Here is a 20,913-nt window from a genome sequence, read left to right on the forward strand (position 1 = left end):
GATCAGTCTCATGAGCACCAGCACAAAGCTCACAGACACTAGTGATTTGATTAACTCCATAATTAGCCAAAGTTTCCACCTTCATTGTCAAAGCCTTAAGTTGGGCAGCTATAGCAGTTGCTGCATCCAACTCCAGAATTCCTGCAACTTTCCCCTGATTTAATCTCTAGGAAGGATTCTGGTACTCATTAGCAGCCATCAGTTCAATAAGTTCATAAGCTTCATCATAGCTCTTAGCCCACAAGGCTCCTCCTGATGCTGCATCAAGCATGGGTCTAGAAGTAGCACCCAATCCATTGTATAAATAGTTGATAATCATCCAATCAGGCATGCCATAGTGTGGGCACTTCCTTAGTATCTCCTTATATCGATCCCAAGCCTCATACAGAGATTTTCCAGTTTGTTGAGCAAACTGAGTAAGAGCATTCCTAATTGTTGCAGTCTTCTCTATGGGGAAGAATTTAGTGAGAAACTTTTGAGCGAGATCTTCCCAAGTGGTGATAGATCCTGCCGGTAGAGAGTGTAACCAGCACTTTTCCTTGTCCCTCAAAGAGAATGGGAAGAGTCGTAGCTTGATAGCATCTTCAGTCACATCATTGAACTTAAAAGTGTCGCAAATCTCGATGAAATCCCTGATGTGCATGTTGGGGTCTTCGGTAGGAGAACCCCTAAACTGAACTGAGTTCTGTATCATCTGGATTGTGCTTGACTTGATCTTAAAAGTGTTAGCCCTAATGGCTGGTCTAATGATGTTAGACTGAATGTCATTAATCTTAGGCTTAGAATAGTTCATCAAAGCCTTCGAATTTTCTACTTGATCACCCATAGCTTCTACAATTGGCTCTTCAACTTTCTATTCTTCTTCTACCTTCTTTTCTTCCTCAAAAACTTCCTTACGAACTACCACAAGTTCTTCCTCAGCTTTATCCAGTGTTCTCTTACGAGTACGCGAACGCGTATGCATACACCCTCGCTAGATCACCTGAAATAAAACAAGGAAACAAATAAGTAACAATGTCCGAGTCAATAAACTTTAACGACCACTGATGAAAAGCACATAAACTAATAATTAACACTGCAGTCCCCGGCAGCGGCGCCAAAAACTTGTTAGTCACTAAACACGCGCTAATATTACACGCAAGTATACGCGTTCGCAAGTAGTATAAGATATAAATCAGATTCAATCCCATAGAGACTGTATTGGTTAACTAATCAACTCATGCACTTAAGCAACAATGTATGGTTATTATTCAATGCTAAGACGATAACAAAGTAAGGTTGTTTATAACTAATATTAAAACTACGAGAATAAGATAGACTGAGTTAATATATATGAAAAACATCGGATTTTAACTTCATTAAGTACTTCATTCAATAGCCTTATTGTTCTTATCCTTAGCATGCAATGGTGATGACACTAATCATACAACACGAAATTGATAAATGCCAACTTTCGTTGCACGAGTACCATTCTACCAGACATCAACAAAAGAGATAGAAGCTGAATAGGCACCAATTATATTGAGACCCTATATGTCTATAGAATTTGACAACATAACGGTTTAAGCACAAGTTATCTATCTTGATTACATAGGGCAAGTAAGATGGTTAAAATTACCTACGAATCATGCATAACAATACATGAACCTATGCTAGCATGGCAAGTTCTAAATCCTTAAATTCACTTTCGTTTTATTAAGAATTAACACACTATCTTATAAGTTCGCGACGCTCACAAGAAGAATACGCACAACCATAACTAGGATATCATACAATCACCACACACTAAGGCATCGAAACAATTTCACTAAAGAAATCCATAAATAAATCCGTTAGAACCCCACGATAACGATTAGCCCATAATCGAACTCATCGCCTACGTGGGTTCCAATGAAAATATGATATAACAAACGTAGTCTTTATATGAATAAATAAACTAAAGTACAAACAAGAGTAAAGGTTCAGCAAAACAAGAAACAAGCATCCAAATTACAACTTAAAACAAAGATTCACAAGAATAAACTAGATCATCTTCGTCTTTGTTGAATTGTGCACAAAAGGTCTATTGTCGTCTTCTCCTTGCTTGATGTCTTGATCTCTCTAAATATCTCTTAAAAAATGACCTAAGTTATATTTATATAGCATTCCATGCATCCCAGGAGTCCAACAATTTGAATTATAAAAGAATCAGGAATTGTTTATCCCGACCCAGCGCGGCCGCGCGCTTCACCAGTGCGGCCGCACTAACTTCCTGATCTCCCGGCGTAGCCGCGCGCTTCACCAGCGCGGGCGCTCCTGCCTTCTGCCAAAAATTATTTTTTTCCTCTTCTTTATTCCTTGCAGCTTCGAGCCAACCTTTCAAGCTTTTATTCCAGCACATCCTAAACACCATATTAGCATCAAAACAATGCTAATTCACCTGATTCACGAAGGAAAGCCTGAAATGCAAAAACAATTGAAAACACATTAAAACACAAATAACTTGAGTACAAATACACCAACTCAAAGCTTATTAGAGCATAAATAAGTGTCATAAATGCCACTTAACAAAGTACAAACTTCTCAGTGGTGGAATAGTTCAATTCCGCTCTGTGGAGTACTTTACTCACATAGTAGACGGGATTATGGAGCTTCTGTTCTTCCTTTAACCAGGATGACACTCACGGCTTGTTTAGATATTATGAGTTTTAAATAAAGGATGTCCTCTGGACTAGGTCTGGCCATTAACGGGGCCTCGATCATGTACTTCTTCAGCTTCTTGAAGGCCTCTTCGCTCTCAGTTGTTCACTCAAAATTCTTCACCTTTTTAAGGGCTTTAAAAAAGGGAAGACATTCATCTCCATATTTGAAGATGAACCTCTTTAGAGCTGCGATTCTTCCGGTCAGGTTCTGAACATCCTTGATGGAGTGTGGTGGCTCCATGTCTAGGATGACTTTGATCTTGTCGGGGTTGGCCTCGATTCCCCTCTTTGAGACTATGTGACCCAAAATTTTTCTAGACCAAATAACAAAAGCACCCTTGGTGGGGTTTAACATCATCTTGTGGTGTCTCAGCACTTCAACATATCATCAATATAGACCTCCACGTTCTTTCCAATAAGATGGGCAAATATCTTATTTACAAATATTTAGTAAATAGCTCCTGCATTCTTAAGTCCAAAAGCCATAATAAGATAACAAAAGACACCAAAGTCAGTTATGAAAGATACCTTGGGGGTGTCATCTTTGTGCATTTTGATCTGATTGTAACCGCTGAAGCCATCCATGAAACTCATCATCTCATGCCCAATGGTAGCATTGATTAGAGTATCAATCCTTGGTAAGGGGTAGCAGTATTTAGGACATGCATCATTCAAGTCAGTGAAGTCGATGAACATTCTCCACTTCCCATTGGCCTTCTTGACCATTATGGGGTTGGCCAGCCACTCAAGGAATTGCACGTTCTTTATGAATCCAACTTCTAGAAGCTTCTCGACCTCCTGTTTAATGGCTTCCAGCCTGTTAGGGGAATAGGTCCTCTTCTTCTGCTTTACGGCCTTCCGAGTTGGAAGGGGCATAAGTTATAAGGTGGGTGTCAATCCGAGGCATATCAGATGTCGTCCAAGCAAAGACATCATTGTTCTTTTATAAGAAAGTTGTCAATTGGCCTTTCAGGGGCTTGTTCAAAGACGCTCCAATATATGTGACCTTCTCCGGGTCTAAGAAGTCTAGGGGAATTGGGACTAAGTCCTATGCTGGCTTCCCCGAAGTTCTTCATTCTCATGGAAATCCATATCTTCTATGGGAAGAACTTTCCCCCAAATCTATTGGGCCTAAGTGCTGCAACATAGCAACTGCGAGCCATTTTTTGATCTCCTTTTGCCTCACCAACACCGTTCATAATCAGGAACTTCAACACCATGTGGTAGGTCGAGTCCATGGCCTTGAACGCATGGATTCAGTTTCTTCCCATTATAGCGTTGTAGGTAGAGGTTTCCTTAACAACCTGAAAGTTAACATCTGTGTGGCCTCTCTGGGCTCCTCCTCAATAGTCACGGGAAGTTGTATCAGTCCTTTGACTTGGCATTCCACTTAGTTAAACCCGTAGATCAGTGCATCAGATGGAGTTAACTGGGAGTCATTGTACCCCATCCTTAGGAACGTGTCATGAACATAATATCAACAGAAGCTCCATTATCCACTAGGACCCTTATAACAGGACAATTTCCAATTATTGGAGTGATAACTAGAGGGTCGTCCCGAGGAAATTTCAAACCTTCAAGTTTGGGGTCACCGAACTCGAGCGTCATCTCTGACTGAGAATGCTTAAAAGGCTTTACGACCATACTCAATACTTTTCTCGCATAAGCTTTTCGAGAGTTCCTTGTAGTCCCAGCTGCCGTAGAGCCTCCCGATATCATGTTGATTACCGGCCCTCGAGGCTGTGGGTTACGATCCCTGTCGTTACCTCTTCGATCGTCATCTCTTCGATCATTATCTCTTTTTGGCCTCCAGCCTCTTCACCCTTGGTGAAGCGTCCGAACTTTCATCTTCGAATCAAATACTCAATCTCATCCTTGAGTTGCCTACAATCATCAGTATCATGGCCAACATCTTTATGGAACCTACAGTATCGGCCCTTGTCTCTTTTTTTGGGGTCTCCCCTTAATGGCTTCGGCCATCTGAACTCTTTGTCCTTCTCAATTTCCATAATGATTTGTCTCCTTGGAGCGACCAACCTTGCATATTTAGTGAACCTTCGTGTTTGATTTTTCTTGGAAGAGGCGTTAGAGCTTTTTCTAGTTCGAGGATACTTGTCCTTGGCGTCACTCCTAATCTGTCTTCCGCTTCTTGTTTCCTGTGGGCTCGTTATACACCACCGTCTTCTTCATACTTTCCTCTACCTTTATATACTTTCTGGCTCTATCCTGGAGCTGCAACATGCTTTTAGAAGGGCGTTTGGTCAGAGACAACTTTAAAGAACTCATTTCTAGTCCCTTGTTGTAGGGCTATCATAGCTACCTTGTCGTCGAGATCTGGGACCTTCAGGGCCTCCTTCGTGAATCGCTTCAGGTAGCCTCTAAGGGACTCCTTTGTTCCTTAAACTAAACCATGAAAGAAGCTGAACTCTTCTCGTGTACTCTGCCAATAATGAATTGCTTGATGAAATCTTGGCTTAAATCTTTAAAAGATTCAATCGAGTTGGGGGTAAGCGACAATACCATCTTTGAGCCATACCCGATAAGGTTAGAGGAAAGGCCCACTTAATAGTACTGTTCACGAGTTTTAGTAACAGGGCGCTAGAGAACGTCCTGGCATGGTTAGTTGGGTCACTAATACCATCATATGCTTTGATGGTGGGTATCTTGAATTTCCTCGAGATATGGGAATTCATTATCTCTTCAGTTAATGCTGGATTTAGATCATCAGGATCTCCTAGGGGCATCAAAACACTTGGATCAGCTCTTGGGGTCGCAACCCTTTTCCTTGGTGTTGGACCATCAAGGTCTATGATATGAGGAAAATTCCTTTTCCTTGCCACATGTGGGGGTCTTGGTGCCTGGTGCATCTCTAGATCATGCTTCAGTCTTTGGATCTCAGCTTCATGAGTGCGGATCCTTTATTGTACATTTTGGGAAATCGTCCCTTCAGTGCTCCTGGGCTGTTGATAACCACTAGACATTGGCTCCTTACCTGCATATCTCCTCCTGGGAGCGACTTCATCGTCCGATGAGTCGGAGTCTCTAACAGAGTAGGGTCCAGAGAATTCTCGGTTCTCAGGGATGAGAGCCAAGCTACAGACGTATTGGGGCGTACACCCTTGTCCTTCGTTTCGATTAGAGTGTCCAATTCCTCCGATCTCGGGGTATGGAAACATCCCGTAAAGGGGGTTGGTAGTCCCTGGGAACACGATTGTTGAGTACTCATACCCAACATGTTGAGGGTTTATCGTTGCTTGTAGTTGCTGAAATTGGGGATTCGTCCTTTGAGGAGCCGGGGAATTCGTCCCTGGTGGCGGATCTTGGATTTGGGGATTCATCATATGCCTCTATAGGGGTTCCTCCTTGGGTGGTAGCATAGGTCGAGTGTGAGGGTATCTCCACGATTAATGTGATTGTTTGTGATGGGATGGGATCGTCAGTTCCATTTTTGATCATGCTTTGTGTGAGTACCATAGTTGTTGTTGTTTTCCCACATATGGCTTCAAATGTTGTGGAATAAAACTAGGGGTTGTTAGTATTTAATGTTAGGGTTTGTAAGCTTTAATGGTTGTTCTCGCGGTGGGGATCGAGATGCCTACGCATCTCCGTGTAGTAGAAAATCAAGCCAAAAGCGTAGTTCTAGGTTGAGGGGTAGAACCCTTTATATATAGATGAGTCTATGGTTAGACTTGTGTTTTAGATGGTAATTATGACTCGTGTAAGTCAAGGGATTCTAGATTCTTTTTTGTAGGAGTTAGTGTCCATGTTGGACGTCATGTCTCTGTTATTTTAGCAATATTGGGCCTAATCCACGAACAACTCATGTTCATATGTTCGTGGACCTTGACAACCTCTGCTAGTGGGTCTTGATTGCTTGAGCCTTCTCTAATCTGTTACGAACTTAGATCAGTCTGATTTGCATTGAGTTTTGGATAAGAATCTCAAGCGTAATTAATACAATATTTAATATATATTTAAGATGTATTTTCTATTTATATCGCGTCTATTAATTTTTTAGGTTGATTTATGCAAGAAAAAGGAAAAGATACGGGGTAATTCATACAAAAATGACGTTAATATTGGAAAAGGCGTGTATCACGTCCCTAATTACTTAACGTCTAATTGATATCGATTAACGGATTGACTAGTGAGACTCCGTATTCGACCAAGTGAAGGATTTAAATCAGAAAAACGTTAATATTGGATTTTTTTGTTCAAAAATTTGAACAATAAAACATGTATACTTCATGATCGATTGATTGTATTTTTCCTAAAAAATAATTAGCTAAAATGACTTACAGTGGTGCTTAAACAAATTACAAATTGTATCTTAAGAAAGAAAGTTATTACCTTTGTGTACTCTATATAGATAAAGATTTATTAAAAAAAAAGAATCAAAATATTGTTTTGTAGCATAATTTATTGATTTTTTTGAAATATGCGAATTTTTAAGTTATTTATGCAACAATATGTTTTTTAATTTTTATTTATAAAAAATACAAATAATTGTTTTCAACTTTTTTGCAAAATACAATTTTGCAAGATATAATCAGATTCAATCTCCAATGCAATCGCACCCAATCAGAATAAATTTCAATTATTTTTCATAAATATGATTGCACATCATGATATTTTGAAAAGATAGTAAAATCATAAATAAATTTTAAAATTCAATTGGGGGTTGGGTGAATATATAAATTACAAAAGGGGTAGGCACTCAGAGGGAAATATTCTGAAATAAAATGTAGCCCAGAAATTAGAGGAAAATTGTTTGCGAAGCAGAAGCAGTATTAAATAAAGCACATACAAGTATTATCCTGTAAACTTAAAACATACTACAAATTTATGTCTCCCACCTCTTCATTTCTGTAACCCCTCTTTGCTCTTTCTTAACTCATACATTTATTCATTCTCTTTTTTTTGTCCCTCATCATTTTATTTCTCCTGAATCATCTTCAAACAATTATTAGTTATAATGGTATGTCATCTTACCCTTCTTTCTCCTCTGTTTCTTCGTATATGTTATTATAATGTCAGTATTTGTTGTGTCAGTTCATGTAAGTATGTTCTTTACATATATGCACATATTTATATATATATTGAACTTAACTGGAAACCAAGTATGTTAGTATATGGATCAGTTCATGTAAGTATGTTTGTGTTTCAAGATTCTGTTGCATGGTCGCATAGACTTCGATTACATGATGGAAAATTTACAAAACCCAATATTATTTGCTGTTGCGTGTCGATGTTTCTTTTTGATTTTCTTGAAATTTGTTGAAGAAAGAGAGTGGTTTATGTTTAAAGTACTAATTTTTTTGTTGAACTAGAATCTTTGTTAGGCTGCCTGTTTATGTTTCTTCTGTTTTTCTTGTATGGTAGATAAATTAGTTTTGAGGCATGGAGAAAGAAAAAGAAGATGCATTCTCACCTACTGGAGTACTAGAGGACTATTTGAACAGTTTAGAATCTGATAGTGTCTCTACTAAAGAAAGTACTTCAGATTTTGAAGACAATCACTTCTCAAAACCCCCCTCTAGATGGGCTGGTTTTGTAAAATTGCTTAAAAACAAGTCAAGAAGACATTTAGGCACACTGCATCCTCTTAATCTTTCTAAAAGATTTAGCAGCAGTATGAGAGAAATAGCAAGTCCTCACGCAGATTCGGATTTGAATTATTTTAAGCCTCATTGGAAGAATTTCACTCTATCGCAACTCCAATCTGCTACCAATAATTTTTCCCATGGTTAGTGATTTTCATGAGACTCTAGATAGCATTGTTGCATAAATTTGTCCATTTTTTGACTTGGTTTGATTTGTCTCGTTACAGATAATCTGATTGGAAAGGGAGGTTATGCCGAAGTTTATAAAGGATGCTTGCGAAATGGCCAGCTAATTGCAGTTAAAAAACTGATGAAAGGGTCATCTGAGGAGAGAATAGGAGACTTCTTAGCAGAGCTTGGAATTATGGCTCATGTCAACCATCCTAATACTGCCAAGTTAATTGGTTATGGGGTTGAGGGAGGCGTGTACCTTGTTCTCGAGCTTTCTGCTCATGGTAGTTTGGCATCGCTGCTTCATGGTCAGTAATTTAATATCTCAAGTTCTTTAAGGTTATATTTTCTTTTAAAGTTTGCAAATTGGCATTTTTTGTGTCCTGAATTTAAGTATGATTAATTGTTTATCATATATAGGTTCAAACACAAGATTGGAATGGAGAATCAGATATAAGATCGCTATGGGAACAGCTGAAGGGATAGTATATCTTCATGAAGGTGGTCAAAGAAGGATTATCCACAGAGATATCAAGGCTGCAAATATATTACTTACAAAGGACTTTGAGCCTCAGGTAACGCCTTCGATTAAAATAATATATTTATCAAATTTAAATAGATACTTTGGGAATTTAACTTCAAACTTCATATTCCTTATTGTTCTTTCTAAGCACTGGTAAGAACTACCCAAATTCAGCTTCGTGATTGACTTAATTGAGAATTTTTATCATACATAATCTGTTTCGTATCCAGATTTGTGACTTTGGTCTTGCAAAATGGCTCCCGGAGCACTGGACTCACCACACTGTGTTATCATTTGAAGGCACATTTGGGTTCGTCGATCTGTCTTGTGTTGTCTTATTGGTTGGTTATCTGATTTTAGTTGTACTTTTCAAAAGATTTAATTTCAATGATTGCAATTATCTCTGGTATACATGGTTTTGGCAGCTATCTTGCTCCGGAGTTTTTGATGCATGGCATTGTAGATGAGAAAACTGATGTGTTCGCCTTTGGAGTACTGCTATTGGAACTTATTAGTGGACGTCGAGCTCTGGATTACTCACAACAAAGCCTTGTAATGTGGGTATGTCCTGATCTACTCTTTCCTTCACTTCTCAGAAATTTCCTTACTAATTAATACTTGTAGAAAGTTATTTTGTCCCCTAAGATTGAATTTGTTCATGACAGGCAAAGCCTTTGCTAAAGAAAAATAACATCAGGGAGCTTGTCGATCCTTCACTCCTTGATGATTACAACCCCCTACAGATGAACCTCATGGTTTTATCTGCTTTTCTCTGCGTGCAACAGTCATCTATCAGGCGTCCTCAAATGAATCAGGCATGTAATAAATAACTCTCAAAATCAAGTCACCAGTATATGTGAATAAAAATTGACAAGCCAAATTCCTGTTAGACCTTATAGGACAAAGATTTAAGTATCTGATACCAACCTTAACAGGATGGATGTAAATGTATTTAAATTTAACCCTCAAAATGTCATTAAAAAAAATCTTATTATGTTTTGCAGGTCTTACAAATTTTAAAAGGTGATCACAGCAGCTTGGAAATGGTGAAAAGATGTAGAAAATCAACATTTTGGAGGAGGTATTACGAAGAGCTATTTGATGCTGAGGATCATCACTTAAACCGAGTTGAGGACTCAGACGTTCTTAATGGGCGGAAACAGATGCCTCTCAAAGAATGGCTAGTTTGAACTTCCATGCTTCCATTGGTAATCCAGTAAGAATATTTTGTTAGTCCAATTGGCATTTATATATACACACATATAGTTTTAGTCCCCTGCCCGGAGTCTAAATCAGTATACTCTGTTTTCGCCTCCCACAGATTATGCTAGTTGCAAGAGGTGATAAAATTGAAGATCAAGTTGGAAAGTAAAACAATAATTTATGCTCAGTTTTTGATAGGTCTAATGTTGTCTTCAAGATGTAAATTATTCCACTGATAGAACAAACTCTGTTTTAGTAAAAGAATACACACTATCAAGCACTCAATGATAAAGATCATGATATGTTTAAGGCGGCAGAAGCCCAAGTCTTGCTGAGTTGCAAAGATCATGATATGTACCAGCAGATATCACTGTGAAACTCCAACATGCATTTTACTATCTCCAACAACTAAGGGGACCAAACGACACATTTTGTCATTTTCTTCATGGTTTTTAAACTTTTTACTTAACGGTCAAATATTTCATTACCTTTTGGACAGATAATGTTCAATGAAGCCCTTCAGCAGCTTTGCTTTCTAAAGAAGTGCTTGCACTTTTACTTTTTCAATTATCATTCAAAAAATAGAATATATAAACCAAATTAAAAAAAATTCCCCTATTTCACATCACTTACCAGTCATAAAAACATTACAATAAAATTTGGAGAAACTCGAATATTAAGAAAAAATATAATTTTTGTAGAATTTTTTGAGAGGCTACAAAAGGCCAAAAAACAAAACAGGACTAATAAATAGGTGCACAAAGTCCAATTTGTTCACACTATGTGACGCCTATGAATGTTTCTAATAGCCAATTTTTGACTTGCAAAGTTGCAGCAACGGTAACATATTCAGATTTTCGAGATGGTAAATGTACAGTGATCTGCCAAAACAGAATCCAGGACACCCGGATTCAAATCAAAGTTGGCCAGTAAATTATTTTTTACTCTTCAAGACATTACATGCAAATTTACTTTGACAATGCTTAAAACTCAGGTTAAGTTTTGCAGAGTGTTTTCACAAAACTTCTGGTTTTAGAGAACACATCAGACTTCATTCCTATCCTATTCCACAGAGACCGATTGTGTAAAGAATTCGAGCGGTGATCATTTAAAAGAAAACTGCGATGAAACTAGCGATGAGTATCAATAATTTTACTGAACCTCATGTGGTGAGAAAAAAGCTAAAACATAGAAGATGAAACATAAGTAGACATCATTCTGAATCTCAAACATGCATATTTATCAAAGGCAGACATGATTTGGAATCTCCAACATTTTAAAAACAATCACAGGGAACATCAGAGAGCGGTCCACAAACATTCTTTATGATATATGTTTTTCAACTTTTATTAAAGGATTCAAAAAATTTGATTCTTAAACATAGTATGTACACTTGCAAATTCTGCATTTATCTAGTCAAGTTTTAATCATATCCTGGTCACAACTACATGCCCCGTAAGCTGCTCATTATGTACAATTGTATAGACTATAGTATACACTGGAATAGATCAATTGTATCTGCGTCTCATTCGTGATTAGTTCGACCACCCTTGTAAACTTTGCAGATTGTCCACTCTCTATTTTCCTGTGTTTGGAAAAGAAAAGCTTATTAACCATATGAGCAATTTAACACAAAGTAAGCATTCAAAGTCCTGTATTAACAATACCAGTAGAACTTAAATCTCGAAATTATAAGTACCTCGTTAAGTGGATTGTCCAGGAGCTTATATTCCACCATAAGCCATGAGGTCTTGCGTTTGTTGACGTTGTAATAAACTAGATGCGTCTCCACTCCAATTGGAACTCCGTTGGAACCTTTGATTTCTTCGCCCTTCTGAGAGGCCTTCCAGTTGCCTAGAGAATTTCCTTGACCGTCAACAATGGATCTACTGAATTTTTTTCCGTTCACATGTTTTCTCTTCACCATAGTATAAAAATACATATATTCATCCCTATGAATAATTGCAGAACCTGCATGCATATTATAGTTAATTAACAACAAAAATTAGCGGTATTAGAAACAAAGAACATAAGATTATAACATTCTGCAAGTAATTTTTGTACCAACACGTGAATTTCGTTACGAATCAACGTAAATACATAGTAGTTACAGAGCAGGTACGCACCTTTTAGTTGATCAGGATTAACGTTGCTATAAAGATCAACATGCTCGTTGATACTGCCCGGATAATTTGTATATCCAAGAACCCAGGGTTGAAGATAATGAACTAGTAGTTCCAATGCAGTAGGCTGAAAGTGAAATCCAGGACTTATTTTGTTAACACCTGAGCTCTGCCCTAATTCTTGTTCCATTGCATACTAAACCTCGTATAAGTTCTACAACTGAAGAGAAACAAAGAATCACAGCAAGATGAATAAAATTTAGATCATGAAATTATTATTATATACAGTTAAAGGTTCATCTACCAGGAATAGGATAGGATTTACAGTCCGGCGAAAATAATTTATTTTCCTACAGAATCTCGTTACAAGACTGACATATATTTTCTATTCCTACATTATCTAGTTTTACTAGTGTTAGTCGGAAAGGAAATAAAAAATAAAAAGAGTAAATTGTATTAGGTGTACCTGAAGTTTGGAAAAGTTGCACTTTATTTACCTGTATTTTAAATATTTAGCAAAAAGCATAATGGACTTTCTAAATCTCTGCAAAACGTGGACTTCTGTGAAGTTAAGTCAACTCCGAAAGAGTATTTTTGTAAAATCAAGTGAGCAACAACTATTTACTGATTTTCTATATATAAAACCCTGAATTTCAATTTGTAAACTACCCAAATGGGTTCTAGCCCCCAAATTCAAAAACCTAATTTATTACTTGAACTTCTATCTTTGCAATTGATGGATGAGTGTTATGTATATCGGTTCTTAGTTGTTGAATGACCAGCTTGGACCGAGAATAATGGTTACATTCGTTAATCGTCAAATGGGTTGTAAGTATTTCCGGTGGGTTGATCCACCGGTTTACGATCGTGGCCGTGTTTTATACTTGGATTGCTTAGAAGAGTTCAGATGAATGAATAGGAACTGATGTCCTTACAAGAGAAATAAAAGATGATGAGCAAAATAAGGATTAGGCCTTCTTTTCTTTTCAACATTGTTTTTGTAATTGTTCTTGTTGTTGTTTACTTTGACCGCTATGGAATCGAATCTGATGAACAGAGGGGGCGGCGATTGCGGCCGCCACCCGAAACTCCGGCATAATCATGAAATTAGTCTTAAAATTTATGGAAAAAATTACATATTTATATATTTAGTGGTAAAAAAATTTTATATTTGATTTTTGGCCCCTCAAAAATATATAAATTTTATGAATTTAGTACTAATATTAATAATATTTACAATAGTTATGAATTTATATATATACAGGAATTTAAGTATATTTTGTATATTGAAATTGTTAAAAATAATATTTATTAAACCTTTTCATGGGGATAAAATGGTTATTCTTGAGAACCTGGATGTACATGGGATTGGCCATCCTTATGAACAGCATCATCTTTTTCTTCCAAAGTGTATAGTTAATTTTATCAAAGGCTGGTATCTTGATACTGCTTATCTTTTGTGCACTCATTCTTCCAAGATCTTTATCTGTTTACTTTCAGATTTTGCTCTGATACCACTTGTTAGATATTGAATGCAACACCGGGGGGGTGAATGTGTTTCTTGAATGTTTAGCCTTTTACACTTGTTTGGATTTTATGTGAACAAAGTAGTTTAGATTTTGCAGAGATATTGTGTTTACAGAAATAAATCAACAAGCACAGTATTTTCAAAACTCACTTAATTTGTATTAATTAAGTGGGTCTTGCTACAAATTCTGTGTTCTTAAGAAAATAAGAACTCAGCTTCAATCTTAAGAGAATACAAGAAAATCCGAATCTTTTTGTTACTTGTGAACTAAGGACGAGTGCATACTTTATAGACTAGTAACACGGTTTTACAAGACTTGCACTAAAATGTACTAAACTACTTTCTAAAGCAACCTTTTTCTCTTTCCATTTTTAACTTAGCAAATCTATGCAGAATCTTGCAGGTCTATGACCATCCTTTGTCCAGGTAATCTTGGCCCTTGATCTTGTATTCTTCCAGCTATTTTGAAGACTTTTCAATCTAGTGAATAGATCATTTATTGACTGATAATCTTGAATCTTGAACTTGTCTACATTCTGTATTTGAGAAGTATGTCAAGATCTCCAATTTGTTCTATTGAGAAGTGACATCTCGATAAGTATAATGACTTATTGAGATCTCTGAGTTCTCTATAGGTATACTTGACTTGTCAATGTCTCTAGTTCCTTGCATGTGAAATGACTTGTCGATAAGTATGAGATCTCTACATGTAAAAATGACTTATCGATATCTCTGAGATCTCTATATACACATTTTGACTTATCGATATCTCTGAGATCTCTATAAGAGAAATTGACTTGTCGATATCTCCAATTCTTAACATCTTCATTTTACTTGTTGATATCTATGAGATCTCTATATGAGGGGTTGACTTGTCAATATCTCAAATTCTTAACATCTTCATTTGACTTGTCGATATCCTGAGACTTCTCTATAAGCCATTTTGGACTTCTCGATAAGTCATTCTGGACTTCTCGAATGACTTCTCGATATGACTTTATTTGTGATTTGTCGATATCTTGACTTAGAACATTTTTCATAAAACAGTTTTATTCAACTCCAAGCTTCTGCACTTTTCTCTGAGGCATGATCATGGTTTAATCTTCTTCCAGAGTTTATTCCTTAGCTTGAATCTGTTCATAGAAAAATCCTTCAGTCTAATCTCTAACCTTCTTACAGACTCAATAAATACAATACAAAATACAAAATTGATTATCAAACAACTAAATCTTAGGGTTGTCAATGTGACTTAGTCTTGTTATTATACAGGCATGTCTTGCACAACAATCTCCCCTAATTTATGAGAATATTGCTTATCACAAATTCATGCCTGATAACAACACTAACCCCAAGCTAAAATCAAATACATACAAATTGACAAATACAAATTCTTTATACATTGAGTAGTTACATCAGTTCAAACATTACAGACACTAGGTGAATTTTTCATAGCCTGGTTCTTTCCTAATGAGGTCATTGAGATTTACTAGCACTTGGAGTTTTTCAATTAATTCTGCCCCTCTTAAGGCTTCTACCAGCTTGAGTCATTCATCCAATGAGTAACTTTTTAGGTAACCAACTCTGAACCTTGAAAATCTGCCAACTTGAATGTTTAGAAAATGTCCATCTTTTGATACTCTACTCAGGCCCCTTGCCTTGAGTTCATTTGATCTCTTTTCAAACATCTCTATCTCCCTAGCTTATTGCATTTCCCTTTCCCCTTTTCAGCCTTTATTCTTGCATGTCTTTCATTCCTTTCTCTCAGCCTCTCAGACATTACAACCTTCTATATTCTTGTACTTGTATCCTTGTCCTTCATCAAACTAATCACCCTCTTCAATTCCGTGGTTAAAAATATTTCCATTACTTCCCTACTAAGCAAAATGAAGGAGCCATCCAAATAGTAGATTCTGACTTCTGCCAAAGAGACAACCCAAACTCCGACTATTTCTTCAGATAGTTGTTGAAAATAGTCATCATCTGTTATACTCATGTTTAGTGGCATAAATTCATCTTAATTAAAGCAGTTCCAGATGACACCAGTATCAGCTTGCAATTTCTTAGTTTTTCTCCCAACAGTCTTGAAGTGAGTTTTGGTTGGAGGCTTGAATAAAGGCAGGTTTGTGATTTTCTTCAGTGTGACTTAGATGGATTTGATTGGTATCTTGAGTAACGAGTTTGTAGTTTGTTTGACTAGGAATTTAGGCTTTTGAGGTAGGATTGGTTGAGATTGTGTTTGGCTTGGTTTGGAGGTTTGATTATGTTGGATTTTTGTAACTTTTATTTCTTGGACAATTTTATTCTTTGAGTCCCCTTTCCATCTTTTCCCTTTTTCTTTACATCATCCTTCTTATCTTCATTTTTTTCTCTTCTCATACACCTTGTTGCCTGTTTCTTTAGAAGATTGACTTGGATTTGAGCCAGAAGATTTGTGCTCATCCTTCTTCTGCTCATCATCATCCCAATCATCTTTATTGTTAATTTGGGCTCTAGGCAACAGGTCATCAGCATTCTCAAGTATCTTCCCAATATCTTGATTACTTCATCATCTTCTACAGTCTTGTTCCTCTTTATTTTCAAATCAGTCTCCAGTATCATAATCAGCCTCAAGTTCCCCATGACACAGTGCTTTGGGATCATGAAATGTCTGCACTTTTTGGTTGATGAACGAATGTAGGTCACTCCCTTTCTAGGTTGCAGATATGCTTTTGGAAAAGCAGCTACTTGAGCCTTCTTAAGTTCATTTAGCAAGAGAGTGTCCTCTGGAATCACCCCCTTGACTTTGTTGATTAGGATGTCCAGCTAAAGTGCTCTTTTAGATATGAGATAGTTGAGAGACACCTGCATACAACTGTCCACATTAGAGTCATTGATGTTGGCTACAATCCTCCCCTATGCAAAGTTATCTCTTGTCACCATAATCACCCCTAGAAAGTTGATGTTTCCATCCAAAGCCTTTTTGTAGGTGAAGAAGTTGTTGGTTAGAGAGATCCTGAGAGCCCTGAGCAATTCATCAAATTCTTTATCCAAACAGGGGCCTTCAGCTGCTTTTTGTAGTCTCTCTGCCCCAACATCAACTTGACTTTTCTTCTGAGCTGTGGCTTGGCTGGATGATGATTTTAACAGTCTGACTTCTATCTCCCCCTTAGTCTTGGTACCAGGAAAGATGAGAGGAGTAGGAATTTCAGGCCTAACTGCTTCTGGAAAGGAAGGATGATGAATGTTCAAAGCACCCATAATAGCTCCTAGATAAACAGAATTTTGCAGTTGTAGGTGTTTGTGAGAGTCTACTAGGGACTTTATGTCCTGCTATTGACTTTGCACCAGATTAGTGAGAGCATGAACTTATGTTGTAAGAGAATCAGTGGAGGCTTGAAGAGTGGAGACCTGTTGTTGTAGAGACTGTATTTGTAGATTGGTTGAGGTGGAGAGTGGTTGTTGTGAGCTGGATAAGGGAGGAGCACCAAAAGTGGCTTGAACAAATTCTTTGATTCCCTCCATCAATAATGAAGAAGGTTCAAATCTTGCATTATAAAGTTGCTCCAACTTGACCTTGGTGTCATTGTTGCTAGTGATTTGTTGTTGGACAACTTCATGAAGAGCCATAAATGATTGCTTTAGGTTTTTGATGCTGATCTCCACACCAGTCATATCAAACTTGGCCATTTACTCAGTAAATTTATTGAATTTATATTTAATCTCATTTGAGATGGCACAAGTTGATCAATCTTGTCTGTCACCAACTTCCTGATCTTGTCTTGATGACTCTCCAGTCTTTTTTTCAATGCTTTACCAATGAGATGGAAAACTTTGAGTTCTGCCTTATAGACCTCTGTGATAGCATAATATACTTCCTGTGGACTGAGAGCCTTGGCATTGCTTCCTAGGATGGTGACATATTTTTCTCCGAATCTAGCCAAGACCTCATCCATATCCAAACTGAAATCCTTAGATAGCCAAGCATCCACATTCCCATCCTGCTCAGTTTCATCAACAAAGATTTTGAGGGGAGTTGTCCCTTTCTGAGGAACCTCTAATTGAATTTGAGAGGATTTAGATAGCTCCCCCTCAGGAGTACTACTCTCAAACCTATCAATCTGTGAAAATTTTTAAGCACATGAAGGTGCTTGAGTAACATTCACAGGGTCTTCAGTTAAAACTGATGAAACCCATGTGGTTTTGATGGTGTCATTAAGGTATTCCCCAACTAGTAGCCTCTCACCATCTAAATGTGGTTCCTGGGTGGTGATCACAGTTTCTTGAAATGTGTCACTTGATTTTGGCAACACTTGAGATGTGGATTCAAGTGTTTCATTATATGAAGAAGAAATTTGAGATATAAGATTAGTGATGTTAACATTGAGTGTTGGTAGCTCCCCTGAATAAATGAGTGAGCTTCAATTGATGTGCTCTCAATATGTGTGCCAACCTTATTTCTTCTTTCATCAACTTGAGAGTGCTCAAGTTGGGGTACAGACTCTTTACAAATTGCACTGGGGAAAGTGCTTTGTTCAATAGAGACACCATGTTGAGAGGATGCCTCTTGAGTCTATTTAATTCCCTCTTTTACAATTGCATCCTTTTGGGAGGATACAGAGTTAGCTCCATGAATGGTCAGCTCAATTTTCTTTGACTTCTTTGGCTTTTGACTAGGGTAGACTCTAGTTGAATTCGGTCCTCACCACTCTCATTTGCTACATTTAAGGGTTCCTGCTTTCTCTTCTTTTTACTCACTCCAGCCTGTTGAGAGGATGAAGTGGTTGGCTTCCTAGCTTCTAGTGGTAATGAATAAAGGGTCTCAATTATGGAAGGCCCCTGTTGGTGTTCTTGTGTTTGTACTTCCATGGGTACAGGTGCCATCACTGTATTAGATACTGTACTTGACCTTATGTCAGGCATATGGTAGGGGTAGGTCCTAAATCTTTCTAATATGAAGCTAGTGAGATTTAGTGCTACCTCCACCTTATTCTTTGTACTAAGTGACCCAAATAAAATTTTGGACACTTGCTTATAATTGTTTATTTTGTTTCTATCAATACCTTCAAGCATATGTATGTCTGCCACTTTATGACTTAAAGTAGACGTAATCAATCTAGGAAAGAAAATTTCCTTAACTCTTGTCGCGAAAGGCATTGTGAGCTTTGTACTGCGTTCTACTAGGATCAATAGCCCCACATTAATATACTTGTTATGAGCCATGAAGAACATCAGTTTCTAGACCACACTGGATATATTGTCATACCCAGTCTTCCTGCGGGTGAAATCTCTCACAATTGCATCAAAGAGAAAATATCATTCCCTCATGAGATTCTTCTTGTTCAGGCTGGACAGATTAATCTTCTCACTGTAGTTTATGAAATCCATAAACTCAGCTTACTCCTGTAGAGTTGGTACTTCCACCATGCTAGCTGTAGGAATGCCCAGTGCATTGTTGATATCCTTAGCATCAAATTCCACTCGTCTGCCTTGAATTAAGCAGTACACCACCATTGACACAGCTTGATCATCATGCACCACAATATTGACCACATCAGAGTTCCATAAATGATCGAGTACATCCAGATACTGAATTGGATTGGCAGTAAGAGCACCTGCAAGATATGACTCAGAAAGAAACTTCACAAAACATTTGAAACTAGCAGGAACCTGGTTAGTATCTATGAAAGCCAAGTAGTTGGTGCCCTCCTTTGGGATGAAAGCTCTAATATTATTTGTAGCCATTGTGAGTGTATGAATTTGAGTGGGTAAACATTTAAAAAAAAACTCAAAATGAGAGAGAACGGTTAAGGTTTGCAAAAACTAGGTCAATTGAGATCTCGAAAGCGTAAAGATGGGTTATGTCGAGATGTCTGGTTATTTATAGAAAAAGGTAAGTGACTTGTCGAGAATTAGAAATAAACATTTGGGATTTGCTTATCGAGAAGTCACGTGAATGAATGGATACATATCGAGATGTCACTGTCTTGACTCTTGTTGAGAACTAGATAGTGACTTATCGAGATATCAAATAAATACCTGGTTTGTCCGGAATGGACTGAATTTTTCCAATTTTTATTTGAATAAATCAAAATAAAATTAGAATGATTTTGTATCAAAAGTATTTTACCAAAATAATTCATTAATTAAAATATTTCAGTTTTAAGTTATCGAGAAGTCTAAAATATAGACTTGAAGAGAACTCTATGAGTAAACATATGTCGAGATATCTACAAGACTTATCGAGAAGTCATAATGAGGCTTGTAGAGAAGTCCTTTGAGAAGTCAGGAAAAAGACTTATCGAGAACTCTATCGAGAAGTCTCAAAATTACTTGTCGAGAAGTCATTTAGACTTATAGAGAACTCAGTTCTCTATACATTTTTGTTCTTTTCAGTTCTGTCTTATATTAACTTCACATATTGAAAATGTGAATTAACAGTTAGAAAGTTTCTCTTAGAATTTTGAAAAATTTCAAGTTAAATTTTGAATTTTGAAAGATAAATATACAGAGAATTCTGAAATATTTATAGATCATATTCCAGCTAATTTCCAATTAAATCAAATTAATTTTGATTTATTAAAAATTAATCTGCTGCAACATATTAGCTGAGTTCTTGCCTTTAGGATGAAAAATTTAACATTCTTATTTCACCAACAAGTCTAGTGAAAGCTGCTTCATCCAAAGGTTCAGTGAAAATGTCAGCTAATTGCTATTCTGTTGGAACAAAAATGAGCTCAGTAGTACCATTTGCAGCATGTTCTCTAATAAAATGGTACCTTACATCAATGTCCTTAGTTCTAGAATGATTAACTGGATTAGAAATAATAGATATAGCACTAGTATTGTCACACATAATTGGAATTTTGTGTAACACTAGGCGATAGTCCATTTATTGATTTCTAATCCAAAACACTTGAGCAAATCAAATTCCAGCAGCTATGTATTCAACCTCAGCTGTGGAAGTTGACACAGATTGTTGTTTCTTACTGTAGCAAGTTACAAGTCTTTGTCCAAGAAATTGACAGCTTCCACTAGTACTTTTCCTGTCAACCCTGCATCCAGCAAAATTTGCATCTGTGTTTCCAACAACTTCAAATCCTGT

General features: G+C 37.0%; 2 protein-coding genes and 1 non-coding gene across 6 annotated transcripts; 2 read left to right on the plus strand and 1 right to left on the minus strand.

Annotated features, from left to right (window-relative positions):
* Nucleotides 1–329: 329 nt before the first annotated feature.
* Nucleotides 330–436, plus strand: LOC141699534 (small nucleolar RNA R71). The gene has a single exon (XR_012565986.1). It is a non-coding gene; the product is annotated as a small nucleolar RNA R71 (small nucleolar RNA).
* A 7,066-nt stretch (nt 437–7,502) lies between these two features.
* Nucleotides 7,503–10,669, plus strand: LOC141695215 (receptor-like cytosolic serine/threonine-protein kinase RBK2). 4 transcript variants are annotated; one of them, XM_074499471.1, is made up of 9 exons: nt 7,503–7,659; nt 8,064–8,427; nt 8,512–8,763; nt 8,876–9,030; nt 9,209–9,288; nt 9,404–9,539; nt 9,644–9,793; nt 9,983–10,194; nt 10,300–10,669. In XM_074499471.1, exons 2-8 carry the CDS (start codon nt 8,082–8,084, stop codon nt 10,166–10,168), a joined length of 1,305 nt encoding a protein of 434 aa, XP_074355572.1. In that variant the 5' UTR covers nt 7,503–7,659; nt 8,064–8,081; the 3' UTR covers nt 10,169–10,194; nt 10,300–10,669. The 4 variants fall into 4 exon arrangements, with proteins under 4 accessions (XP_074355572.1, XP_074355571.1, XP_074355569.1 ...); XM_074499470.1 differs by having other exon boundaries at nt 9,983–10,186; nt 10,300–10,668; XM_074499468.1 differs by having other exon boundaries at nt 9,983–10,669.
* A 911-nt stretch (nt 10,670–11,580) lies between these two features.
* On the minus strand, nt 11,581–12,533 carry LOC141695216 (NAC domain-containing protein 41-like). Its single transcript, XM_074499473.1, has 3 exons — nt 12,308–12,533; nt 11,881–12,152; nt 11,581–11,766 (listed from the first exon to the last, which is right to left on the minus strand). Exons 1-3 carry the CDS (start codon nt 12,492–12,494, stop codon nt 11,707–11,709), a joined length of 519 nt encoding a protein of 172 aa, XP_074355574.1. The 5' UTR covers nt 12,495–12,533; the 3' UTR covers nt 11,581–11,706.
* Nucleotides 12,534–20,913: the final 8,380 nt, after the last annotated feature.

Source organism: Apium graveolens, chromosome 11 (assembly GCF_009905375.1).
Source record: "Apium graveolens cultivar Ventura chromosome 11, ASM990537v1, whole genome shotgun sequence".
NCBI lineage: Eukaryota > Viridiplantae > Streptophyta > Magnoliopsida > Apiales > Apiaceae > Apium > Apium graveolens.